Source organism: Pleurodeles waltl, chromosome 2_1, assembly GCF_031143425.1.
Source record: "Pleurodeles waltl isolate 20211129_DDA chromosome 2_1, aPleWal1.hap1.20221129, whole genome shotgun sequence".
Lineage (NCBI taxonomy): Eukaryota > Metazoa > Chordata > Amphibia > Caudata > Salamandridae > Pleurodeles > Pleurodeles waltl.
Genome location: NC_090438.1, coordinates 260,893,900 through 260,915,581, shown reverse-complemented (window position 1 = coordinate 260,915,581; position 21,682 = coordinate 260,893,900). Strand labels below are relative to the sequence as shown.

Below are 21,682 nucleotides of genomic sequence, written 5' to 3'. Positions count from 1 at the left end.
GGGCAGCTCTTCTTCCTCAGCTCTTCAGCTCTTCTTCAGGCAGAAGTTCCTCTTGGTTTCTGGAAGTGTTCTAAAGTCTGTGGTTTTGGGTGCCCTTCTTATACCCATTTTGCTCTTTGAAGTAGGCCTACTTCAAAGTAAAGTCTCTCTTGTTTGTGAAATCCTGCCTTGCCCAGGCCAGGCCCCAGACACATACCTAGGGGTTGGAGACTTCATTTTGTGAGGGCAGACACAGCCCTTTCAGGTGTGAGTGACCACTCCTCCCCTCCCTCCTAGCACAGATGGCTCATCAGGAAATGCAGACTACACCCCAGCTCCTTTTGTGTTATTGTCTATTGAGAGGTGCAACCAGCCCAACTGTCAAACTGACTCAGAAAAGGAATGAACAAACAGGCAGAGTCAAAGAAATGGTTTAAGCAAGAAAATGCTCACTTTCTAAAAGTGGCATTTTCAAACACACAATCTTAAAATCAACTTTGCTAAAAGATGTATTTTTAAATTGTGAGCTCAGAGACCCCGGACCCCACATGTCTATCCGCTCCCAAAGGGAATCCACACTTTAATCATATTTATAGTTAATCCCCATGTTAGCCTATGAGAGGGACAGGCCTTGCAACAGTGAAAAAGAAATGTAGCAATATTTCACTGTTAGGACATATAAAACACATTACTATATGTCCTACCTTAACCATACACTGCACCCTGCCCTTGGGGCTACCTAGGGCCTACCTTAGGGTTGTCTTACTTGTTAGAAAAGGGAAGGTTTAGGCCTTGCCACACTTGCCAAGTCGAATTTACAGTTAAAACTGTACACACAGACACTGCAGTGGCCGGTGTGAGCCATGTTTACAGAGCTACTAATGTGGGTGGCACAATCAGTGCTGCAGGCCCACTAGTAGATTTACAGGCCCTGGGCACCTCTAGTGCACTGTACTAGGGACTTACTAGTAAATCAAATATGCCAATCATGGATAGCCCAATTACATACACATTTTTTAGAGGAGCACTTTCACTTTAGCACTGGTTAGCAGTGATAAAATGCTCAGAGTAACAAAAACAGCAAAAACAGAGTCCAACATACATCAACAACCTGGGAAACAGAGGGAAAAAGTTAATGGAGACCACGCCAAGGATGAAAAGTCTAAAAGGGTTCATGAAAATCTTTGTGTTTCCAAAATGGGCACAAGATAAGGTGTTGAGAAGCAGTAGTTATTTGCACATCTCTGAATTCTGGGGTGCCCATACTAGCATGTGAATTACAGGGCATTCCTCAAATAGATGTCTTTTTTACACACTGTCTTACATTTGGAAGGAAAAGATGCAGAGAAAGACAAGGAGTAATAACACTTGTTTTGCTATTCTGTGTCCCCCCAAGTCCCCTGATAAAAATGGTACCTCACTTGCGTGGGTAGGCCTAATGCTTGCGACAGGAAACGCAAAACGGAACATCACATTTTTACATTGAAATCTGATGTGTTTCTTGCAAAGTTCCTAGCTATAGATTTTGGCCCCTGGCTGGGCCGGCACCGAGGGAAACCTACCAAACCTGAGCATTTTTTAAAACTAGACATCAAGTGGAGTCCAAGATGGGGTGACTTGTGGGGCTCTCACCAGGTTCTGTTACCCAGAATCCTTTGCAAACCTCAAAATTTGGCAAAAAAACACTTTTTTCTCACATTTAGGTGACAGAAAGTTCTGGAATCTGAGAGGAACCACAAATTTCCTTCCACCCAGCGTTCCCCCAAGTGTACCGATATAAATGGTATCACACTCTTGTGGGTAGGCCTAATGCCACAAAAGAAAATACCCCAAAACACTATCTGGGCACATCAAAATTATCAAATACAAAGCTACCTGTTTTTGCGGGGGGACCTGCGTTTTTGGTCCTGGGTTCAGCAGCAATCTAGGAAAACTTACAAAACCCAGACATTTCTGAAAACTAGATACCTAAGGGAGTTCAGGGAGGTGTGACTTGCGTGGACCCCCCAATGGTTTCTTACCCAGTATCCTCAGCAAACCTCAAATTTAGCTAAAAAAATCAAATTTTCTTACATTTCTGCGTGGGATCACCACACAGGGACACATTTCCTACCACCCAATGTTCCCCTCAGTCTCCTGGTAAAAATTATACCTCACTTGTGTAGGTGGGCCAAGTGCCTGTGACAGGGAAGAGCCAAAAACACAGTGAAGTTGAGGGGGAACCAAAGCGGGTCCAAAAGGGCAGTTTGGAAAATAACATTTCTAGGCTGACAAGTGCAGCAGAATTTGTATCATTATAGATGAGACAATGCTGGTTGGTAGGAATTTTGTGGATTCCTGCAGATTCCGGAAGGTTCCATCACAAAAATATGAAAATGTGTGATTTCCTGCAAAGTTGGAGGTTTGCAGGGCATTGTGGGTAAGAAAATGGTGCGGGGTGCATGTGAAGCACACCACCCTGGAACCACCCAGATGTTTAGTTTTCAGATGTGTCTAGGTCTTGTGGATTTTTTTTACATGGCAGCATCCCAAAGTCCAAAATGTGCAGCCCTCACTATTCCAAGTGGGACGATTTTGAGAGCTAGCCAAGCTCTCACAGACCAAATGTAAAACCAAAACCCAAAATAATCAAATTTCCTCTGCTTGCCATGGGATAAGATGTTTTAGTGTGCGGGGGGAGAGCGGAAAGACTGTTACCCCCTTCAGTTGGGGCGGGGGCATAACCAGGCCCATACTGGTTGACAGCCACCACCACACAATTTTTTTTTTAATTCCCTGGCATCTAGTAGACTTTCTGCCCCCCCCCCCCCGGGGTGTGTAATTGCCCCATGTGTCCACGAGTGCTCAGAACAACTTCGGCCCCATTTATTTGGCCATACCCCCTCTTGTTTTGAAAAAAAATCTTCCCTGGTCTCTGGTGGGCTTTCTGCCCCCCTTGTGGTAGATGCACCTTCCAAAAATAGGCCAATCAGATATGGCCAACAGTAATGTGCACACATACACAAACTAATCCCTGGTGCTTAAGTGGTTTCTGCCCCCACAGGGCCAGATCGGCCTAATAGAAATAGGCCGCTCTGCTCCCTAGGGGAGCAGAAATGGCCTAAAATAAATGTGCCCCCCCAGGGGAGCGACCCTTGACTAAGGGGTTGCCCCCCTTGCATGAAATTGGCACAAAACAAAAATCCCTGGTGTCTAGGGGTTTCAAAATAGTCTGATCTACCCCCAAGGGGGGCAGACATGGTCTAAATACAATTTCCCCCTCAGGGGAGCTACCCTTGCCTAAGGGGTCACTCACCATGTATAAAAAACAAAAGTAAACATAAACAAAAATATATCCCTGCTGTCTAGGGGTTTCTGCCCCTGGTGGGGGCAGGTCAGCCTAACTATATTAAGCCGATCTGGCCCCAGGGGGGGCAGAAAGGGCTAAAAAATATGTGCCCTCCTGGGGAGCGGCCCTTGCCTAAGGGGCCACTCCCCATATGTGCAAGAATAAAAAAAAATAATCCCGGTGTCTAGTGATTTCTGTCTCACTTGGGGGCAGATCGGCCTAATTAAAATAGGCCGTTCTGCCCCCAAGGGGGAGTAGAAATGGCCTAAAATAAATGTGCCCCCCCCCCCGGGGAGTGACCCTTGCCTAAGGGGTCGCTCCCCTTGTGTGAAATTCACCTTTAAAAAAAAGTGGTGTCTGCCCCCCTAGGGGGCAGATTGGTCTAATAAAAATAAGCCAATCTGCCCCCAAGGGGGGCAGAAATGGACTAAATATAATGTGCCCCCTAGTGAAGTGACCCTTGCCTAGTTGGTCACTCCCACTTCTAGAAAATGAAAAAAAAAGATCTTTAGCGTCTAGAATAACAATAGGCCGATTTACCCCGGGGGGGGGCAGAAAAGGCCTTGAAAATAATTGACCCCCTGGGGAGCAACCATTGCCCAAGGGTCACTCCCCTCAGGCCAATTTCCTTGTTCAAAATAATCCCTGGTGTCTAGTGGGCATTTCAGCAGCCAGACCGCTTCACGATCTGGCTGCTGAAATGTTCTGAGAGACTTTAAAGGGAAGGAAATTCCTTTCTTTCTCTCTGAAGCCTCTCAGGCCCCATCACATGATTGGAAGAGAAATGCAAAGCATTTCTCTTCTGATCGTGCTGGAAGCTCAGCTTTCAGCGCAATGCGAGGTGGCCTCTGATGAGGTCAGCACAAAATCTCATGCTGATGTTATCAGACTTCACTGGTGGGGCCAGGGGAGGTCGGGGTGCAAGGGGAAGGGCTTCCCCTTCCATCCCTGCCCTATAAGTGCACGGAGGGAGCACTAGCGCTCCTTCGGAGCTCAGGTGCCAGGTCGTAATGGTTACATCCTCAGGACAGGAGCACTGTGCAGCTGGACATTACCATTACATCTGCAGCACAGAACGGGTTAAATGTGATTTTTACCTAGTTTTTATGTTTTTACCTTTTAGTCCAGAGCACTTTTTAGCATTGGATTCATCCACCCATCAATCCTACGGCGGCATACTTGTTACGTCAATGGGGAGGGTGTAGTGAATCCTATCTTGTTTTAATGGGAAACAGGAGTTAGCTTAGCCTATGGCTTGCAGACTCGCGCCCCGTCACCTAGTGACTTTTACCGTACTTAGCTTGCTCTGTTTTAGCCCATTTATTTAATCATATATTTTAAGATGGCTGCCTTGTTTCTAGTTAGGCCATTGTTTTAGTTCCAGGTTATCAGTGCCACCACAGAACGGCATCAATATCAAGCAACAAATTAAAACAAACTGTAGGTATTCACATTAGGTACGTTCCCTCTTCATGCCTTTGAGGGAATTGTTTACATAAATTGCCATCCCATGCAAGTTTTGTTATCTATTGTTTGGGAACAGACCTACGTCAGGGGTCTGAGCAGATCTTTATAAATGCACCTCACTTAGACATATAGTCAGAGGGGATTCCGACCAGATGCCATTGCAACTATCGATGCCGCACCTCACCTTGACGCTGACCCAGTCTTCGTGTCCCTACGGATTCTGAGCTAGACACCTCATTCCAAGGTAATGAGGGTTGGGGGGCTCTTCTCATGGACATGGTATTGGCAGGTTAGGTTTAACACATCTAGCTCTCTTTTAGGTTAGAGATTAGGTTCACATTATTAGGGTATTAGGACATATTTCATATCTCATGTCACTTCATGTCATTGGAATATGGTGGGGGTCTTTGCATTAATGTCTCTTGTCTTTACCATTCTGTTTCTTGCACTGTTCATTATCCTAATCATTGCAGCTAATGCAACTTATCGTAGATTGTAGTTTTTTTTCAAATAAAACCTATTGAAACCTTACTGCATCTTCTTCATTGCCCGTGTTTGAGTGAGACATCTTGTTCATGTGAGAAAGGGCTAATCTTGTCCATGCATATAGGCTGCCACAAATCACCTTTTACTGTTTGGGTTTTTGGTGAGGTGCTGCTTGTGAGCCGGGAGGGCTGGGGTGAAAGTTACAAATTGTTGTGGAACTGGCATAGTTGCCTACAAACATAAGTACTGTCACCTATAAACCAGCAGTCTTGCCTAGAGCAAGAGTCAAGCTACGACAGAACATTCTGCCCTCTATTGGCAGAATGGTGTAATAGCCTTATAGCCCTTTGTAGCTGGGCTACACCGGCAATTATTGTTGCGCTCCCTTGTTAAAGGCCCTAGCCGTAAAGCTGGAGCGGGTCTTTAATGGTTGGTGTAGCCCGCTACGGCGGGCTCTGAGGCTATTACAGAAACTTGCCATGTCTAGTGCTGTGAGATCCACATAACATCCCAGGTTTCTAAACTTTCACCCAGAGATTTTGGCAGGTCAAAGCATCTGAAATCTCCAGTGAAAGTTTAACAAAGTATAAGGATTTACCATAGAAAAGGACCAGGAATTGCAAATTTCCTTCATAATTTTTCATTTTTCAGTGGTCTCTGAGGGTTCAGCTCATAATGGGACAGAATGTCCCCACCCCTAGAGTTACCAGTACAATGGTATTGCTAACTTGGGGGGGGGGATCCTACCCATTTCGCAGACCACTCATAATGAGGCCATATATACTTTTATTTGAGTTTGTTTACCAAGCAGATTGTACAAGAATATCCACAATGACAAACTTAGAATTGTGTATGACTGAAAAATAAAGGGATATTGTTAAGGATGCATGGTGAAACAAATCAGATTGTAGTATGTTGTCACATTTCAATAGTTATGTGTCAATATAAAGTTATTGAAAAAAGTGACTATAACCTTACACATTTCATTTTAAATTAATCCAATTGTTTTATTGATTCTTTACAAATATTTTTCTTTTTTAGAATGAATTTTGGAAGGAATACATAGGTAAGTTTACTCCAAATTCATAAGAACTATGCTGAATATAATGCATGTTAAATGTTTATGGTGCAAAATAAATTCTTTATTTATTTTCTAATTTATACGTGTGCACCTTTTTATACTGGCTTAAACGGGAAAGAGGCTATGATTATTTAATGTGCTGTGCTTATCACCATTAAAAAGGAGACGTTAATATTCCAATGAACAGATAAATATTAGTTTTAAAAGAATATTGTACCAAAATGCTAAGGTGAGTGACCAAAATAGTATTTAAAAAATATTGTACTGTAAAAATATCATGTCAAAAATATAGTAAAGTCATAAATATAGATGGCAAGAAAATAAAGGGTGAGAAAATATTGTTATGTATATAATAGCATTTATTAATGATCATTTATATATTATTGTTTTATTAAATATAGTGTTTGATATATATATATATGTGTGTGTGTGTGTGCATGTGATATATATATCTATATAAATATATATATATATATATATATGTATATATTCTATTTTTTGCACTCAGTAGTATAATAATATGTTGTTATGAGTAGTTAAAATGTCTACATTTAAATATTATTTTGTAATACGTAGTTAATAAGTGGAATTTATTGAATTAATAAATGATTGTTTTTATTTTAAATTGTATTGATAAATAACTTTGTAAAGTATTTCATTAATTAGTTGCTGTTTTAGTTAATTATTAATGTGTAATTTTATTTTTCTATAGTAGGTATAATTTAGTAGCAGGTTATGAGTTTGTAAGGGAGTAGAGTGGGAAGATATATAAATGAGATATTTTTGAGTTTTAATTATTTTTATTGTAATTAATTTCTAATTATTTAATAATTATTAACATTTAGACCTCCATTATTGTTGTGGTGCCGTGGCTGGAGTGGGACTACATCCCCCAGCATTATTTCCCAGAGTACCAGCTGAATCTACTTTTCTGTACACAGTTGCCTAGCATCAAGCACCTAAAAGTGCTACGTGACTCCTGCAGACTGGGACATTTAAACCTACGTTCTTGTTGTGGTGTGGGGGCTGGATTGGGACTACATTCCCCAGCAATCTTACGCAGATGAGGTGCTGATTCTGCCTGCTTACACACAGCTGCCAAATATCAAGTGCTTTAAAGCGCTACGTGACTCCTGCAGTCACTACGGGTGAGCAAGCCCAATCCCGCACAATAATTGATCATTTTGCGGTGCAGGCTATTAATGTTATCTCAAATGAGATCAAGTTAGATGAACAGCAATGTTCCCTTACAGCTGGTGACTTTGCTCCATCTTCACTGCCCATGCTGCTCCCCTCTGCTGACTTTCATAGCTTTGCCTTGAATGATGTCCTCCCTAGAGTGCTTACTCTATCTGAAGGGAATGGTGATGGCAGTAGTGCTGGAGGTGGTTTGAGTTGAAGGGGAGGTCCAAAATAGTTCTGTACTAGTTGAAAACTTTCCTGGCTCGGTGGCAAAACAAAGGAAAAGGGTATTGAAATGCAAGCAGGGGAACCCCAAATCCTCACTGTTAATACAAAAGCATAGTATTTCGGCCAGTCCCCCAATACCGGACTCTGCTCTTTAGGACAGCATAAATGGATTCCTCAGTGATTTGCTTGATCTTAAACTATGGCCTGTGCCTGATAGGCTTTCTGCTATTGAGACTAGTTTAAAAGGCTTGATTAACATCGAGAGAGGGTGTCTCATAAGCCCACCACAGCTGCAGATCAAAGCGGATACAAAAGCAATTAACTTAGTGACAAGTGCAATCCAGTGCTAGGGAAACATGTGAAAAGGGAGACAATAGTGTTCAGAGATCTGTTGTAACTGCAGGAGCTGCCCCTAGATCCCTAATTTGGGGGATTAGTCATTCTTCTCTCTGGCCACGAATCAGCCAGATGGGAGGAAAGCCGGTTCAGATCCCCTTCCTATGATTAATCTCCCTCCGGCCTCTTGTCTATTTTAGGCAATGTGCCAAGTTTGCCTGCAGGTAGAATTGAGTCAATGATGGATCTAAATAACAAGGTGACACTGGCTTAACACTAACATGAGATGCTATTGTGATATCTACAAAGAAATCCTCCTTGTGCGCCAAGTTGGGGACATAGGCCTTTAACCGTACATTTCCACAGAGACTGTATAATTATAAACTAAAGATTCTACCACTGGATTTCTTTTATAAACACCTAACCCCCATTTCTCCTGTGAATAATGTAAACCAAGCTTTTAGCTATTTTCCTAACAGGTTGCAAGCTGCATTATAACCAACAACTAGGAATTAACTGTGAGAAATGGGGTCTTTGGTTGGCAGTCAGATTACCCCTCTCTTAGCAAGGACGCTCGCTCTAGTCAGGGTAAAGCAGGCAGGCTTAACTTCAGAAGAAATGTGTAAAGTATTTATACCACCACACACAGGAATACAGTGAAAACACAAAAATATGGACACCACACTAGTCTAGAAAAATAGGTAATATTTATCTAAATCAAACAAGACCAGAACAACAAACATCATACACAAGTCAAGATATGAATTTTTAAAATAATAAGAGTCTGAGGTGGTCATTACAACCCTGGCGGATGGTGTTAAAGTGGCGGTAAGACCGCCAACAGGCCGGCGGTAACAAATTTGCAATTACGACCGTGGCGGAAACCACCAACAAAGACAGCCACTTTAACACTCCGTCCGCCACGGCGGTACAGACAAACAGCGCGGCGGTCACCACCAACAGACAGGCGGAAGACAATGAAGCGCCCACACTATTATGACAGGCCAATCTGCAACCTTTTCTGGGGCGGATTCACCACAGATAAAAACACGGCCGAAACAGGCATTTTGAAGGAAAAACACTCACCTCTACACACTCCATGAGGAAGGAGTACACCATGGAGCCGGAACTTCATATTCTCCCAGTGCTAGTCTTCCTGCTCTTCTTTGAGGAGCACCAACGCCGGCGGCGAAGACCACAGTGAGTACTGCACCTACGACATAGGGGAGGGGGGAGGCAAAAAACAGGGACACACACACTCAACACCCCAACCCCCACCCCGACCGTCACCCACTACAACACACACACCAATGCTTATCTATACATTACAGTAACCCCCCCCCCCGGAAGAATGCAAAGACAAAAGGAAATTAGTGTAACTATTGTAATATATCAAAATTCAGTAAGCAAAAATATACATATTTATACTGTATATACTATAAACAAAATATACACCACGATTAGTAGTGCAGGTTTTGCACCATTCATAGTCCATGGACCACTGGGCCCAAAATGCATGGGCGAGGCCCACACAAGATACCCGAACATGAGGGAGAGAACACTGCAGGGGCATCAGATAGGAATACAACAGGCACCTCAGGGGGAAGAGAAGGGGGGCACCTCAGCCGGATGAATGCACAACGCCAGATCCACCAGGGGGCTTCATGCCCATTGATGTATCCTGGGGTGTGCAAAGCCACAGTCTCTCAAGTCTCTACAGTGGGTGGTTTGCCCACTGTACCATCCTGGGGAGTGCAAAGCCACAGTCTCTCAAGTCTCTACAGTGGGTGGTTTGCTCACTCTGCAATCCTGGGGAGTGCAAAGCCACAGTCTCACAAGTCTCTACAGTGGGTGGTTTGCCCACTGTACCATCCTGGGGAGTGCAAAGCCACAGTCTCTCAAGTCTCTACAGTGGGTGGTTTGCCCACTGCACCATCCTGGGGAGTGCAAAGCCACAGTCTCCCAAGTGGATAACAGTCTCCACTGGTTCTGGAGGAGGACTGGTGCCCAGAGTGCTTCATCCTGTGCAGGACAGACTGAGTGGATGCATGTCTCCATTGCTTCTGGAGGGGGACTGGTGCCCAGAGTGCTTCATCCTGTGCAGGACAGACAGAGTGGATGCATGTCTCCTCTGGTTCTGGAGGGGGACTGGTGCCCAGAGTGCTTCATCCTGCCAAGGACAGACAGAGTGGATGCATGTCTCCACTGGTTCTGGAGGGGGACTGGTGCCCAGAGTGCAGCACTCACCCCGTGACGGTCCCAGTTGCGTCACTGCCACTGCCGCAAATGGGCTAGAGGTGCTTGCCATGGCGGTCTTTGCCCTGTTCAGCAGTCCTTGCCAAGGCGGTCTTTGCCCTGTTCAGCGGTCCTTGCCCTGTTCAGCGGTGCTTGCCCTGTTCAGCGGAGCTTGAGTTGCCAGTTTTTGACCTGTTCAGCGGTCCTTGTCCTGTTCAGAGGTGCTTGAGTTGCCAGTTTCTGACCTGTTCAGCAGTGCTTGCTCTGTTCAGCGGTGCTTGAGTTGCCAGATTCTGACCTGTTCAGTGGTGCTTGCCCTGTTCAGCGGTGCTTGAGTTGCCAGTTTCTGACCTGTTCAGCGGTCCTTTCCCTGTTCAGCAGTGCTTGAGTTGCCAGTTTCTGACCTGTTCAGCGGTCCTTGCCCTGTTCAGCGGTGCTTGAGTTGCCAGTTTCTGACCTGTTCAGCGGTGCTTGAGTTGGCGCTCTTTGCCCTGTTCAGCCGTGCTTGCCATTGCAGTCTTTGCCCTGTTCAGCGGTCCTTGCACTGTTCAGCGTCCTTGCCCTGGTGGTCCGTCATTGCCCAGCTGGGCTGTGGCTGGCGGTCCTTCATGGGTCAGCTGGGCTGTGGCTTGTGCGGCCCTCCTGGGCAGCTGGGCTGTGGCTTGCGGGGCCCTCCTGGGCAGCTGGGCTGTGGCTTGCGGGGACCTCCTGGGCAGCTGGGCTGTGGCTTGCAGGGCCCTCCTGGGCAGCGACGATGGGGCTGGCAGTGGCCTCCTGGGCAGCGACGATGGGGCTGGTGGTGGCCTCCTGGGCAGCGACGGTGGGGCTGGCGGTGGCCTCCTGGCCAGCGGGGATGTTGGCGGTCTTCTCCGCCGTGCTGCTCCTCCCAGACTTTGCAGGTTTTTTCTGCCCCTTCCCCACCTTGGGAGGAGTCACAGATGAGTCCACACCCCCCCGGAACCCCTGTGAGCGGCTTGGCTGGCTGGAGTCTTCCCCCTCTCCCGCCGGGCACTGTCCAACTTCTGGTGCTTCACGGGGGGACTGGCTGTGCTGTGGCTTCGTGCCACACTGGCTGGCCTGGGGGCCGGTTCACTCCACATACCTGTAACAACAGGCACCACAGGTCCCGGAGATTTTTTGTCTGAGGTGCTAGTACAGAACTTATGAGTTGGACGGGGAGGGTGGTGGGAAATAGGTTAAGGGGGGACAGGAAAAGTTGTTTGGACACACTGGGACGGGTAGCTGGAGGGGGTGTGGGAGTGGAGGAAGAGTTGGTGGTTGTAGGAGGTGTAACTTTTGTGGATTTGGTTGCAGGTGCATGCGCTGGAGTATGTCGTGAGGTGGATGGCTGTTGGGTGGGTTTGTGCCTGCCTTTGTGTATCTTCGGAGGGGGCGTCACAGACAAACTGGGAGAGGACACAGGGGACGTGTAAATGGTAGTGAGGGTGGTGAGTGCACATGAGCGGGGTGCGGTGGTGGGTGTGCTGGTGCGGGTCGTAGTGGCTGTAGTGGTAGTGAATGCAGATGTGAGTGTAGACAAGACTGGGAGGGAGGAGGGAGACGAGGAGGAGAGGGACACAGTGGAGGCAGTGGATGTTGGTGTGTCTGTATGTGTGTGATGCTTGCGTGAGTGCCTGTGGGATATGTGGTGCTCATGTTTGCCTGAGCTTCACTTGTGTGGTGAGGTGTGTGCAGGCTGGTCTGATGGTGTGCTTGGGATAGGCAGAGGTACAGGGGATTGGGTCTGGGTGGAGGAAGTTGGAGGGGGGAGGCTAGACACCTGGACAATGGCTGCCATCAGTGCTGAGGCCAGAGTTTGAAGGGTTCGATGAAGGGTAGCCTGACCAGAATGAATGCCCTCCAGGAATGCATTAGTGTGTTGCAACTCCCTTTCTACACCCTGGATGGCATTCAAAATGGTAGACTGCCCAACAGTGAGGGACCTGAGGAGGTCAATGGCCTCCTCACTGAGGGCAGCAGAGGTGACAGGGGCAGGGACTGAGGTGCCTGCGGCGAAGGTGATGCCCACCCTCCTGGGTGAGCGGGCACAGTGCGAAGGCTGAGGGGCTGCTGGGAGGGCGGTGCTGGTAGGGGGGTGGCGGCTGTACTTGTTGAAGTGGGGGGCACAGATGTTGCTGCCACCACAAGGGAGCTCCCATCGGAGGATGAGTCTGTGTCGCTGGTTGCAGATCCTGTGACCGCCGTGGTGCTCCCCACGCCCTCTGTCCCACTGGTGTATTCAGAGTCCGTAGTGTGGGCCTCCATGCCCATGTGGGATGCAGCTCCCTCGTGCTGTGGTGCCACTCTACCTCCGCCTGATGATGCTAATGCACACAAGAACAGGGAGACCGCAAAAAAGGGGGGGAGGAAACAGAAGAAAGACAGGTTGAGTGCATGGCTTACCGCTACCATTGGCGGACAATACAGACACAGCAGCCCCCTGCACTACGTCGCGCTGTTGGGCTCTACAGTGCATTTCCTGGGAAATGGACTACAAGGTTATGGATGACATCTGCACACATAGACAACACAGGTGCATGAAAAGATGTACTTGGCACTCTACAGAGGTGGGGTGGGGGGTCACAGGGCCATGCCTTACGAATGGGCCTAGCCTACGGAACTCGCCCCGGCCTAGGGGAACTCACAGACCTCCTCCCCCACCCAGACACATTCACTGCGCGCAAAGTCAGCTGAATGATAGTGTAATCACCCCCTTGTGTCTGCTGTGATGCCCTCAAGCGCCTATCCAACTCAGGGTAGGCCACCGCCAGGATCCGGAACATCAGGGGGGTCATGGTTCGATGGGCACCCCTCCCACGTTGGGAGGCCATCCCCAGCTGAGCCTCCGCCGCCTTCTTGCTCCAGCGGCGAATGTCCTCCCATCTTTTCCGGCAGTGGGTGCTCCGTCTGTGGTGGACTCCCAAGGTCCAGACGTCCTTGGCGATGGCACGCCAAATATCCTTCTTCTGGTGGGCGCTGACCTACATGAAATGTACAGGGGAAGAAGAGAAGTCATTACCAACTGCACCTTCAAAGTGAGTGGCCCACAACCCTACCCTTGCCATGTGGCACATGCATTCACAGTCTTTCATGCACGCAGAACTCTGCCCTCTTCCTTCTTACAACCAGCCCTCTCCACACAGGCATAGCCCGTACAACATGCTCCCTGTGTACTTACCTGTTGGTCTGGAGGACCGTAGAGTAGCGTGTACTGGGGGAAGACCCCATCTACGAGCTTCTCCATCTCCTCTGCAGTGAAGGCAGGGGCCCTTTCCCCAGATGCACGAGCCATTGTCTCTTCCAGACCGAGGTCACTGCAGCACTTGCAGTGTAGGTCCTCTACTGTCGAAGATCAGGTATAGAGTAATTAAACAGTTAGAAAATGGCAGTCACATCCGCGGCGGTCACGTCCGCGGCGGTGCGTACCATCACCGCCGGCGTACATCGTCATTGGCTCCTGGGACCCATAGGGTCCAATGTTAACCAATGCAGCATTGCGCCGCTGTCCTCGACCGCCTACCCCAACGGTGTACAACGCCAGCGCAGTTACCTCACATCCCATTGTCCCACTTTACAGGTCAGGCAGCCACCATTTCAGGGGCCCACATGGCCTAATTACCAACTGCGTCACACATACCTAGGCCTAGTGTCAACAAACACACAGGCCACATTTTGTGAATGAATGGTGTTCTGTGTAGACTGTGGGTACATACCTCTGAGTTGTTTGACTCTGTGCTCGCTGTTGTCCTTCATAGGCACCGTCCGCTGGGACATGTGAGGAGATGGTGGAATCCTCTGGTGGACCTGTCGACAATGGAGGAAAGACATTTGATCATCACCTACAGGTTTGACTGTGCCACAATCCAGGAACTGTGTACCCAGTTGGAGCCAGACCTGATGTCAGCAATCCACCATCCCACAGGCATCCCCCCTCAAGTGCAGGTGCTATCAGTGCTCCATTTCCTTACAAGTGGGTCTTTTCAAACAACTGTGGCCATGGCATCAGGGATGTCCCAGCCGATGTTTTCCAACTTCTGTGCCCTTGGACATATCCCCAAAATCATAGGTGCCATTGATGGGACCCATGTGGCTTTGGTCCCCCCCATAGGAGTGAACAGGTGTACAGGAACAGGAAGAGTTATCATTCCACGAATGTACAGATGGTATGTCTGGCAGACCAGTACCTCTCCCATGTAAATGCCATGTTCCCCTGCTCAGTGCATGACGCCTACATCATGTGGAAGAGCAGCATCCCTTATGTGATGGGTCAACTACAGAGGCACCGGGTGTGGCTATTAGGGGACTCTGGTTACCCCAACCTGTCATGGCTACTGACCCCAGTGAGGAATCCCAGGACCAGGGCAGAGGAACGCTACAATGAGGCCCATGGGCAGACTAGGAGGGTGATCGAACGCACCTTCGGCCTCCTGAAGGCCAGGTTCAGGTGCCTCCATATGACAGGTGGATCCCTATTCTACTCACCAAATAAGGTGTGTCAGATCATCGTGGCCTGCTGTATGCTTCATAACTTGGCTTTGCGACACCAGGTGCCTTTTCTGCAGGAGGATGGTCCAGATGGCGGTGTTGTGGCAGCTGTGGAGCCTGTGGACAGTGATGAGGAGGAAGCAGAGGAAGAAGACATTGACAACAGGGACTCAGTCATTCAGCAATATTTCTAGTGAAACACAGGTGAGAATACATTCCTGCCTACTACAAGTACTTTTACACTTCTACCTCTATCCTGTCTGTCGATTTCACCCAGTGTATGGTCAATGAGTTGTCACTTTCCCTTACGGTTTCACAGGTGTGGGTTCCAACGTGTGTCATCTGCTTTGATTCCTCATGGACTAGAGCTGTGTGACATAGGTATGTTGACATTACTATTTCCGGGAAATTTTGTCACTGTAATTGCAAATACACTATTTCGAAATCACAGACAGACTCTAGATCTTTTGGTGCTTTAGGTGTGTTGATTTACATACAAAATATTGGAGGGGGAAGTTAAATGGTGAGGGGTGATGGCGGAGGAGTGTCCATGGCAGAGTTCAGTCTATTTGTCTCATAGGTGCATTGCCATATGGGCATAGGAAATGGAGCTGGGGCAGTTCCAATATGGACAGGGTGACAAAGTGGGACAGTGGGTTGACAATCAGGGTGGTCTCATTTCTTGGCGGGGGTCTTGGCATCGTGCTCTGTCTTGTTCCTGGATCTCAGGGACCGCTTGCGGGGTGGTTCTCCATCTGCAGGGGGGGTGCTGGTGTGGTGGTCCTGTGGCGGTGCCTCCTGTCCACTAGCGCCGGCGGAGGTGGTGGGCAGTTCATCGTCCCTGCTAGTGTCAGGGGCCCCTTGTAGTGCCACAGTGTCCCACCTGGTGTTGAGTACTTCCTTCAGCACCCCTACGATGGTGCCCAGGGTGGAGCTGACGGTTCTGAGTTCCTCCCTGAAGCCCATATACTGTTCCTCCTGCAGGCGCTGGGTCTCTTGAAACTTGGCCAGTACTGTTGCCATCCTTATCCAGTTGGGTCGGCGCGCATCATTTCTTTTTTCCCACAAGCGAGTGATGCATCGATTCCCATGTGGGCACCTCAGATCCGGGCAGGGTTTGCTTTGATTTTTCACACTCAATGATGTTGCTTTGAAATCCAGTCACTCAGTGTCAGGAAAACATGCTGCGCAAGGCTTGCGTCATTATCAGTGGCTGCTAATGGGTGTTGCACGTCGTTTCTCCAGCCACAATGCATCGATTTCCCAGCCGTGATGCAGGTGGGGTGTCAATTTTAGCTGCGAAGCCGGCGGCACGTTGTTTATCAGCCACGTTGCAGATGGTGCGTCAAAGGTTTCCCCTCACAAGCAAGTTGTACATCATTCCTTCTCTTGTTGGGTCATCATGTGTTGTTTCTTCTCTCCCACAAGAGAGTGATGCATTGATCCCCAGATGGGCACCTCAATTCTAGGCAGGCTTTGCATTGATTTTTCAAGCTGGAGATGTTGCGTTGAAATCCGGTCACATGGTGTCAGGAAACCACACTGCGTGGGGTTTGCATCATTAACAGCAGTCGCTCGTGGGTGTTGCGCGTTGTTTCCCCTGCCATGATGTGTTGATCCCCCAGCCGCAATGCAGGTGGAGCGTTGATTTTAGCCTCGAGGCCGGCGGCATGGCATTTATCAGCCACGTTGTGGATAGTGTGTCGAAAATTTCCATGCACGGCGGTCTGTGCCTGGAGTTCTGTACTTTTCCACCAGCTTCACCTTTCAAGGGCCCAGAGACAGGTTAGGACACCGCTTGCCAGGGCAGTAGTCTCAACAGAGAGTCTAGGTGCTGGCAGAAAGAAGTCTTTGATGTCGCTGAGGCTTCAACAACAGGAGGCAAGCTCAGTTCAATCCCTTGGAGATTCTTCACCAGAGGCAAGTCAAACAAAAGTCAGTCTATGTCCCCTCTCAGGCAGAAGCAGCTACTGCAGGCCAACCCAGCAAATCACAGTCACAGGCAAAGGGTCAGTACTCCTCTTCCAGCTCTCCAGCTCTCCCCTTGGCAGAGGTTCCTCTTAGTTCCAGAAGTAATCTTACACTTACACTTTATCACTGGTCAGCAGTGGTAAAGTGTCCAGAGCAAACAAAACAGAAAAAAGAGTATAGCACACAGAAACAACCTTGGAAGCAGAGGGAAAATGTTAGGGGAGACCACACCAAGGATGCCATGTCTAGCAAGATCCATGGTATTTTCCTGCATGGAGGACAATTATTGACAACATATATGGGAGTGTGCCTGTGCCACTCTTGCGGGTAGCAGAGTCACCGCAAATATGAATACAAGACTCTTTAGATGTACGATTACCTTCCCTGCTTTGGAATCCCTGGGCTCTCCTGAATCACTTGAAGGCCTCTAAAACCCTCCTTGCCAGTCCCCCTGTGTGCATCTCCATGCATGTAGCAACCTCTATGGAAATATTTGCTTTTGTCTCTGCACATTTTGTTTCTACAGTCATGCAAGAACCAACCGCTGGTGGAACCTATGATCTTGACCTAGGCTATTGTGCTCATACAGGTGGAAAAGATTTAACTTCTGGAGGAACTCAAGACCTATTCATTAGTGAACCTGCCCCTAAAGCCAGTAAGAAAGGCCTGTTTGTAGCCCCAATTGGTGGTACTAGTGCTAAGTTAAGCTTCCTAAGCTGGAACATTGCTGGTTTGGCTTTCAAGTCACATTTTGAGGACTGACATACCCTAATTAATACCTATGATATTGTCTTTCTTCAGGAAACATGGGTGGTTAATGATATATATATTTTGATAGGTACATATGCTATAACCTACCTGCAATCCCTTCCCCTGCGGGATGAGCAAAGGGGAGGCTTGGTAGTCTGGCTTAAAGTGGATATTGATTGTAAAATACTGTCCATACCGACAGACATGGAATCTGTACAGGTCTTTGACCTTAGACAGGGGTCACAAATTTTTATGGTCAGTTTTTAAAACAATTTCTCTATTAAGGAAAACCAGAATTTCCAGGGGTTGTTTGTCTTAGTAGCACTAGCTGAGAAGGAAGTATATCTGAGAGGGTCTTTTAACTTACTTCTGGAAGGCGATTTCAATGCTAAAATGGACATCATGCCAACTCTTTCACCCCTAACTTTTGTGTCCTCCTCGGGCGGGGTTGGTCAGGATGATTTGGATGCAAGGGGTGGTACTTGTACACCTTTCCGGTATCGCATGACCTAGAGAGTGCTGTCCCAATTGTATCGTCTGTAGCCACCCCAGCATACATTGGGAGGTGCTACAGAGATGTAAGTAGCGTACAAGGTGAGGAAAACAGATTTTATAGGCTTGTGTTCGGGGTCCCTCCCCTTACCTCGCATTTTGCATCCCATCTGGAGCTAGTTATGGAATATGTGGAGGCTTTATAAATCTTGCCCCATTGTCACTATGGTGCTCAATATGGCTGAATGAAGAGGTTGATTTAAATCAGGCAATTATTCTAGACTACCTCAATCATTCAATCATGGGCCCAAAATTCCTTGGTTAAAATATATTAAAGAGACAACTCTTGCCCTAGGCTGCTCCTATATATATGATAACAGGGCATATTACTAAGAAATACAAGGATCAGATTAGGTTTTGCTTTCTTACTAGAAAACAGGCCCAGATGGAAGGTAGGGAAGTAAAGAAATCAGCTTGCCTCCTCAGACGACTAAAAGGTGTGACCTGGTTTTGTCCAGGGCACATGAGAACAAATGTTAATGACCAGTTATAGATTAGGATCCATTAGATTGATGCAATGTGTCTCGCAAGGGCAATTCGCTCCCTCTAACATATGCACCTGCCCATGTGATTAGCAGTCCCCTCAGCCCCTCTTTCATGTTGTCCTTTTTTGTAAGTACTATCTTCCCTTTACCAGATGCTATTTACTGCCTCTGTTACAGAAAAACAAATTTAGCAAATGTATAGTGGCTCTGATTGTTTTACAACAGCTAGAAGAACACAATACATGCAATGCAGTTGACTACTTTCTGGAAAGTGCACTTCACTTGCGAAAATCAATGACGTTTTAATGATGATACCTGCAATCTTTTTTTTTATCTTATATACAGTTTCAGTGGGTCTGAACCTTTTTCAGTGTTATACACAATATCTAATATTCCCTTTTAAAAAATGCATTTTAATTATAAAAACTGATTTTTAGCAATGATATTTGCAGTTTTTAATGAATTTGTTTTTTAACAATTTTTTGTTGTCTTGCGTAATACTGTGGCCCTCATTATGACTTCGCTCGCAAAAAAGATTTAGCAGGAGAGGGACAAATTAAATAATTATTACACAAAACCAATAATAACTCTTGGTTCGGAGGAATACAACTATTTTCCATTATTTATTATATTTGTCAATATACACACACATCTCAGGGTCAGAGGAAGACTTCCTATCTATAAACAACTGACACTATAGTGGAACTATATACACTTATCTATACATATTTACAAAAATACCAAACAAATGAACCACATAATACATATGATATAAAAAAAAAATTATATATACATGTGCCCTACTCCAACGATTCATAGAATAGTCACAACACAAAATACAGTAAACAAAGTGATCGACAATTATATGGTAGCCAAGGATCTTGCACCCAGCAGTATACTGCCTTAATTGTCTTTATACAAGGTAGCAAGTAGTGCTATATAAGTTATTTAACAATAAATTGATTATTTGCTCAGACTCCTTGGACCCATTGGGGATATGTCGACGCATTTTGGCCTAGCAATTCAAGGCCTCATCAGGACTGTTGGAGAGCACTGGCACCTCTTCCCTTACAGTTATGGGATGTACAAGAGCTAGAATCCTCTGTTTTCAGGTAGTATCTCCTGGCGCCCCTCGTATACACACCAGCGACTGTATAATGATTTCATCGTGTTTTCTTTTAACTTCTGAATCACGCCACGAGTCCGCAAGCTCTGTGTCAGTGCGCCTTTTCACAAGACCGGTGAAGCCATGGGCACCAGAAGACTGCCAGTGTTGGTGGTCCGTAGTCTGCCATATTAAGAGTCAAGTCAGATTTCCACCTGTTAAGGGTGGAAATATTACCCTATCGGCCTAGCCGATGATGGAAGAGATAGATGTGTTTCCACTGTCAGCACTGCCATGCCAAAAGGACTCCACCCGCTATATTAGGATACGTAATACAGCGTGGTGGTTTCCTGAATGGTGGTGTGGTGGAAAATTCAGAGACCCATCCCCTCCCGGCGACCGCCTCTTAAATACAGGTAAGTGGACCGTCTGGGTGGCTTGTTGTGTACATGTGCGTAGTGTGTGCATGTATGTGTAGTGGTATGGGTGTGCGTGTGTGTATGTATTTGTGTATGGATGGTGTGTGTCCCCCAAATGGAAGCGGAGGGGAGGGGATGTGTCAGGGTGCGAGTGCGTCTGTGTTTGGATGCAGAGGGGTGGGGTATCTGCGTGTCTTGATGGAATGTGGGTCTGTGGATGTATGTGTGTGGTTGGGGGGTGTCTGCAAGTATGCAGAGGGGAGGGGTGTGTGTTGAGGTGTGAGTGAGTAGGTGTGTGTATTGGGATGCATGCAAGTGGGGGTTCAAGTGTGCAAGTCTCCAAGTGAGTGGGGGTGTCTGTGTGCAAGTGTACAGATGAGGGGGGTGTGTGCAAGTGTGCGGATGAAGGGGGAGTGTGTGAATGTATACTAGTGCAGAGGGTTGGGCGTGTGCATGAATGCGAAGGGGTGGGGATGTGTATATGTCTGTGTTAGAGTGTGGTTTTTTTTAGTAAGTATGTGTGCGGTTGGGTGGGGTGGTGTTTGCAAGTATGTGGATGGGTGGGGATGGTGGTGTCAGTTTGTGGGCATGTGTGTGTGCTTGAATGCAGAGGGGTGGGGGTACGAGTGCATGTTTGTGAGTGAATGGGAGTGTCTGAGTGCGTGTTTGTGAGTGAATGGGGGTGTTTGTGTTTCGGTGACAGCGATTGGGATGTGTTTGTCAACAAATGCCTATGTGAGTAGGCTTGTGTGTTTGCGGGTGTGTGGACAAGTGGGGGTGTTTGAATGTGTGTGGAGGTGGGGGTGCATGTGCTGGCAACAGGAATGAGGATTCCTGTCGCCGGGTGCGTTACCGCCAGGGTTTTCGTGGTGGTGCGACTGCCATGAAAGCCTTGAGGTGTGCCGACTCGTAATACCACCAGTGGTCTTACGGCTGCCGCAGGGCCGGAGATACTCACCTCTGGCCCAGAATAAAATACCATGATTTAAGAGTAGTACAGGGGATCCTGTACTTACTTTCACTATACTCCAAATTTAGAGATTTAGTGATGACTACCAATACTTTTTGTTTATTTTTTGGGGAGTTTAGACCTTATTTTATTCTCTCCCCACACTCTTGTTTTTAATCATGACAGAAGTCGGATATCGCAATAAATTATGTTTTACCTCTAGTCATTTTTAACAGTATTTCCTTTACATACCAATCCTACACTAGTACACTTATTGACCGGCTAGTTACCATTACAAAAAGATCTCCGGCAAAGAGCCCCCTTGTGGGGCCCATCAGGCATTGCAGTGCCGGCCTGACGAGGAGCACAGCCCTATGATGAAGCATGTCACCAGATGGTGAATAAGGGCTCTTGCTTCAAACAGTTGAACTCCCAGGAGCCTGTGAACTATAGGTACATACTCTTGCAGTGGAACTGTGTATATATTTTGTTATTTATATGTTTGATGGGAGCACTATACACAGGACCAGGACTTTGTTTCCAAACCTCCCATATTTCTTTAGCCCCTCTCTTTTTTGTTGTTGGATGATTTATCAAATTCACCTCAAATCAATTATGTGTTCAGCATTGCCTCATTACTATTA

At 47.1% G+C, this 21,682-nt stretch overlaps 1 protein-coding gene across 1 annotated transcript in view; it reads left to right on the top strand.

The window, feature by feature from the left end:
• The window catches only part of F9 (coagulation factor IX), a 427,131-nt gene that overhangs the window by 112,926 nt on the left and 292,523 nt on the right, over nucleotides 1–21,682 (top strand). Inside the window, exon 3 of the mRNA XM_069205987.1 lies at nucleotides 6,302–6,326. Within this exon, the coding sequence (XP_069062088.1) occupies nucleotides 6,302–6,326 (25 nt within the window). The remainder of the gene's footprint in view (nucleotides 1–6,301; nucleotides 6,327–21,682) is intronic.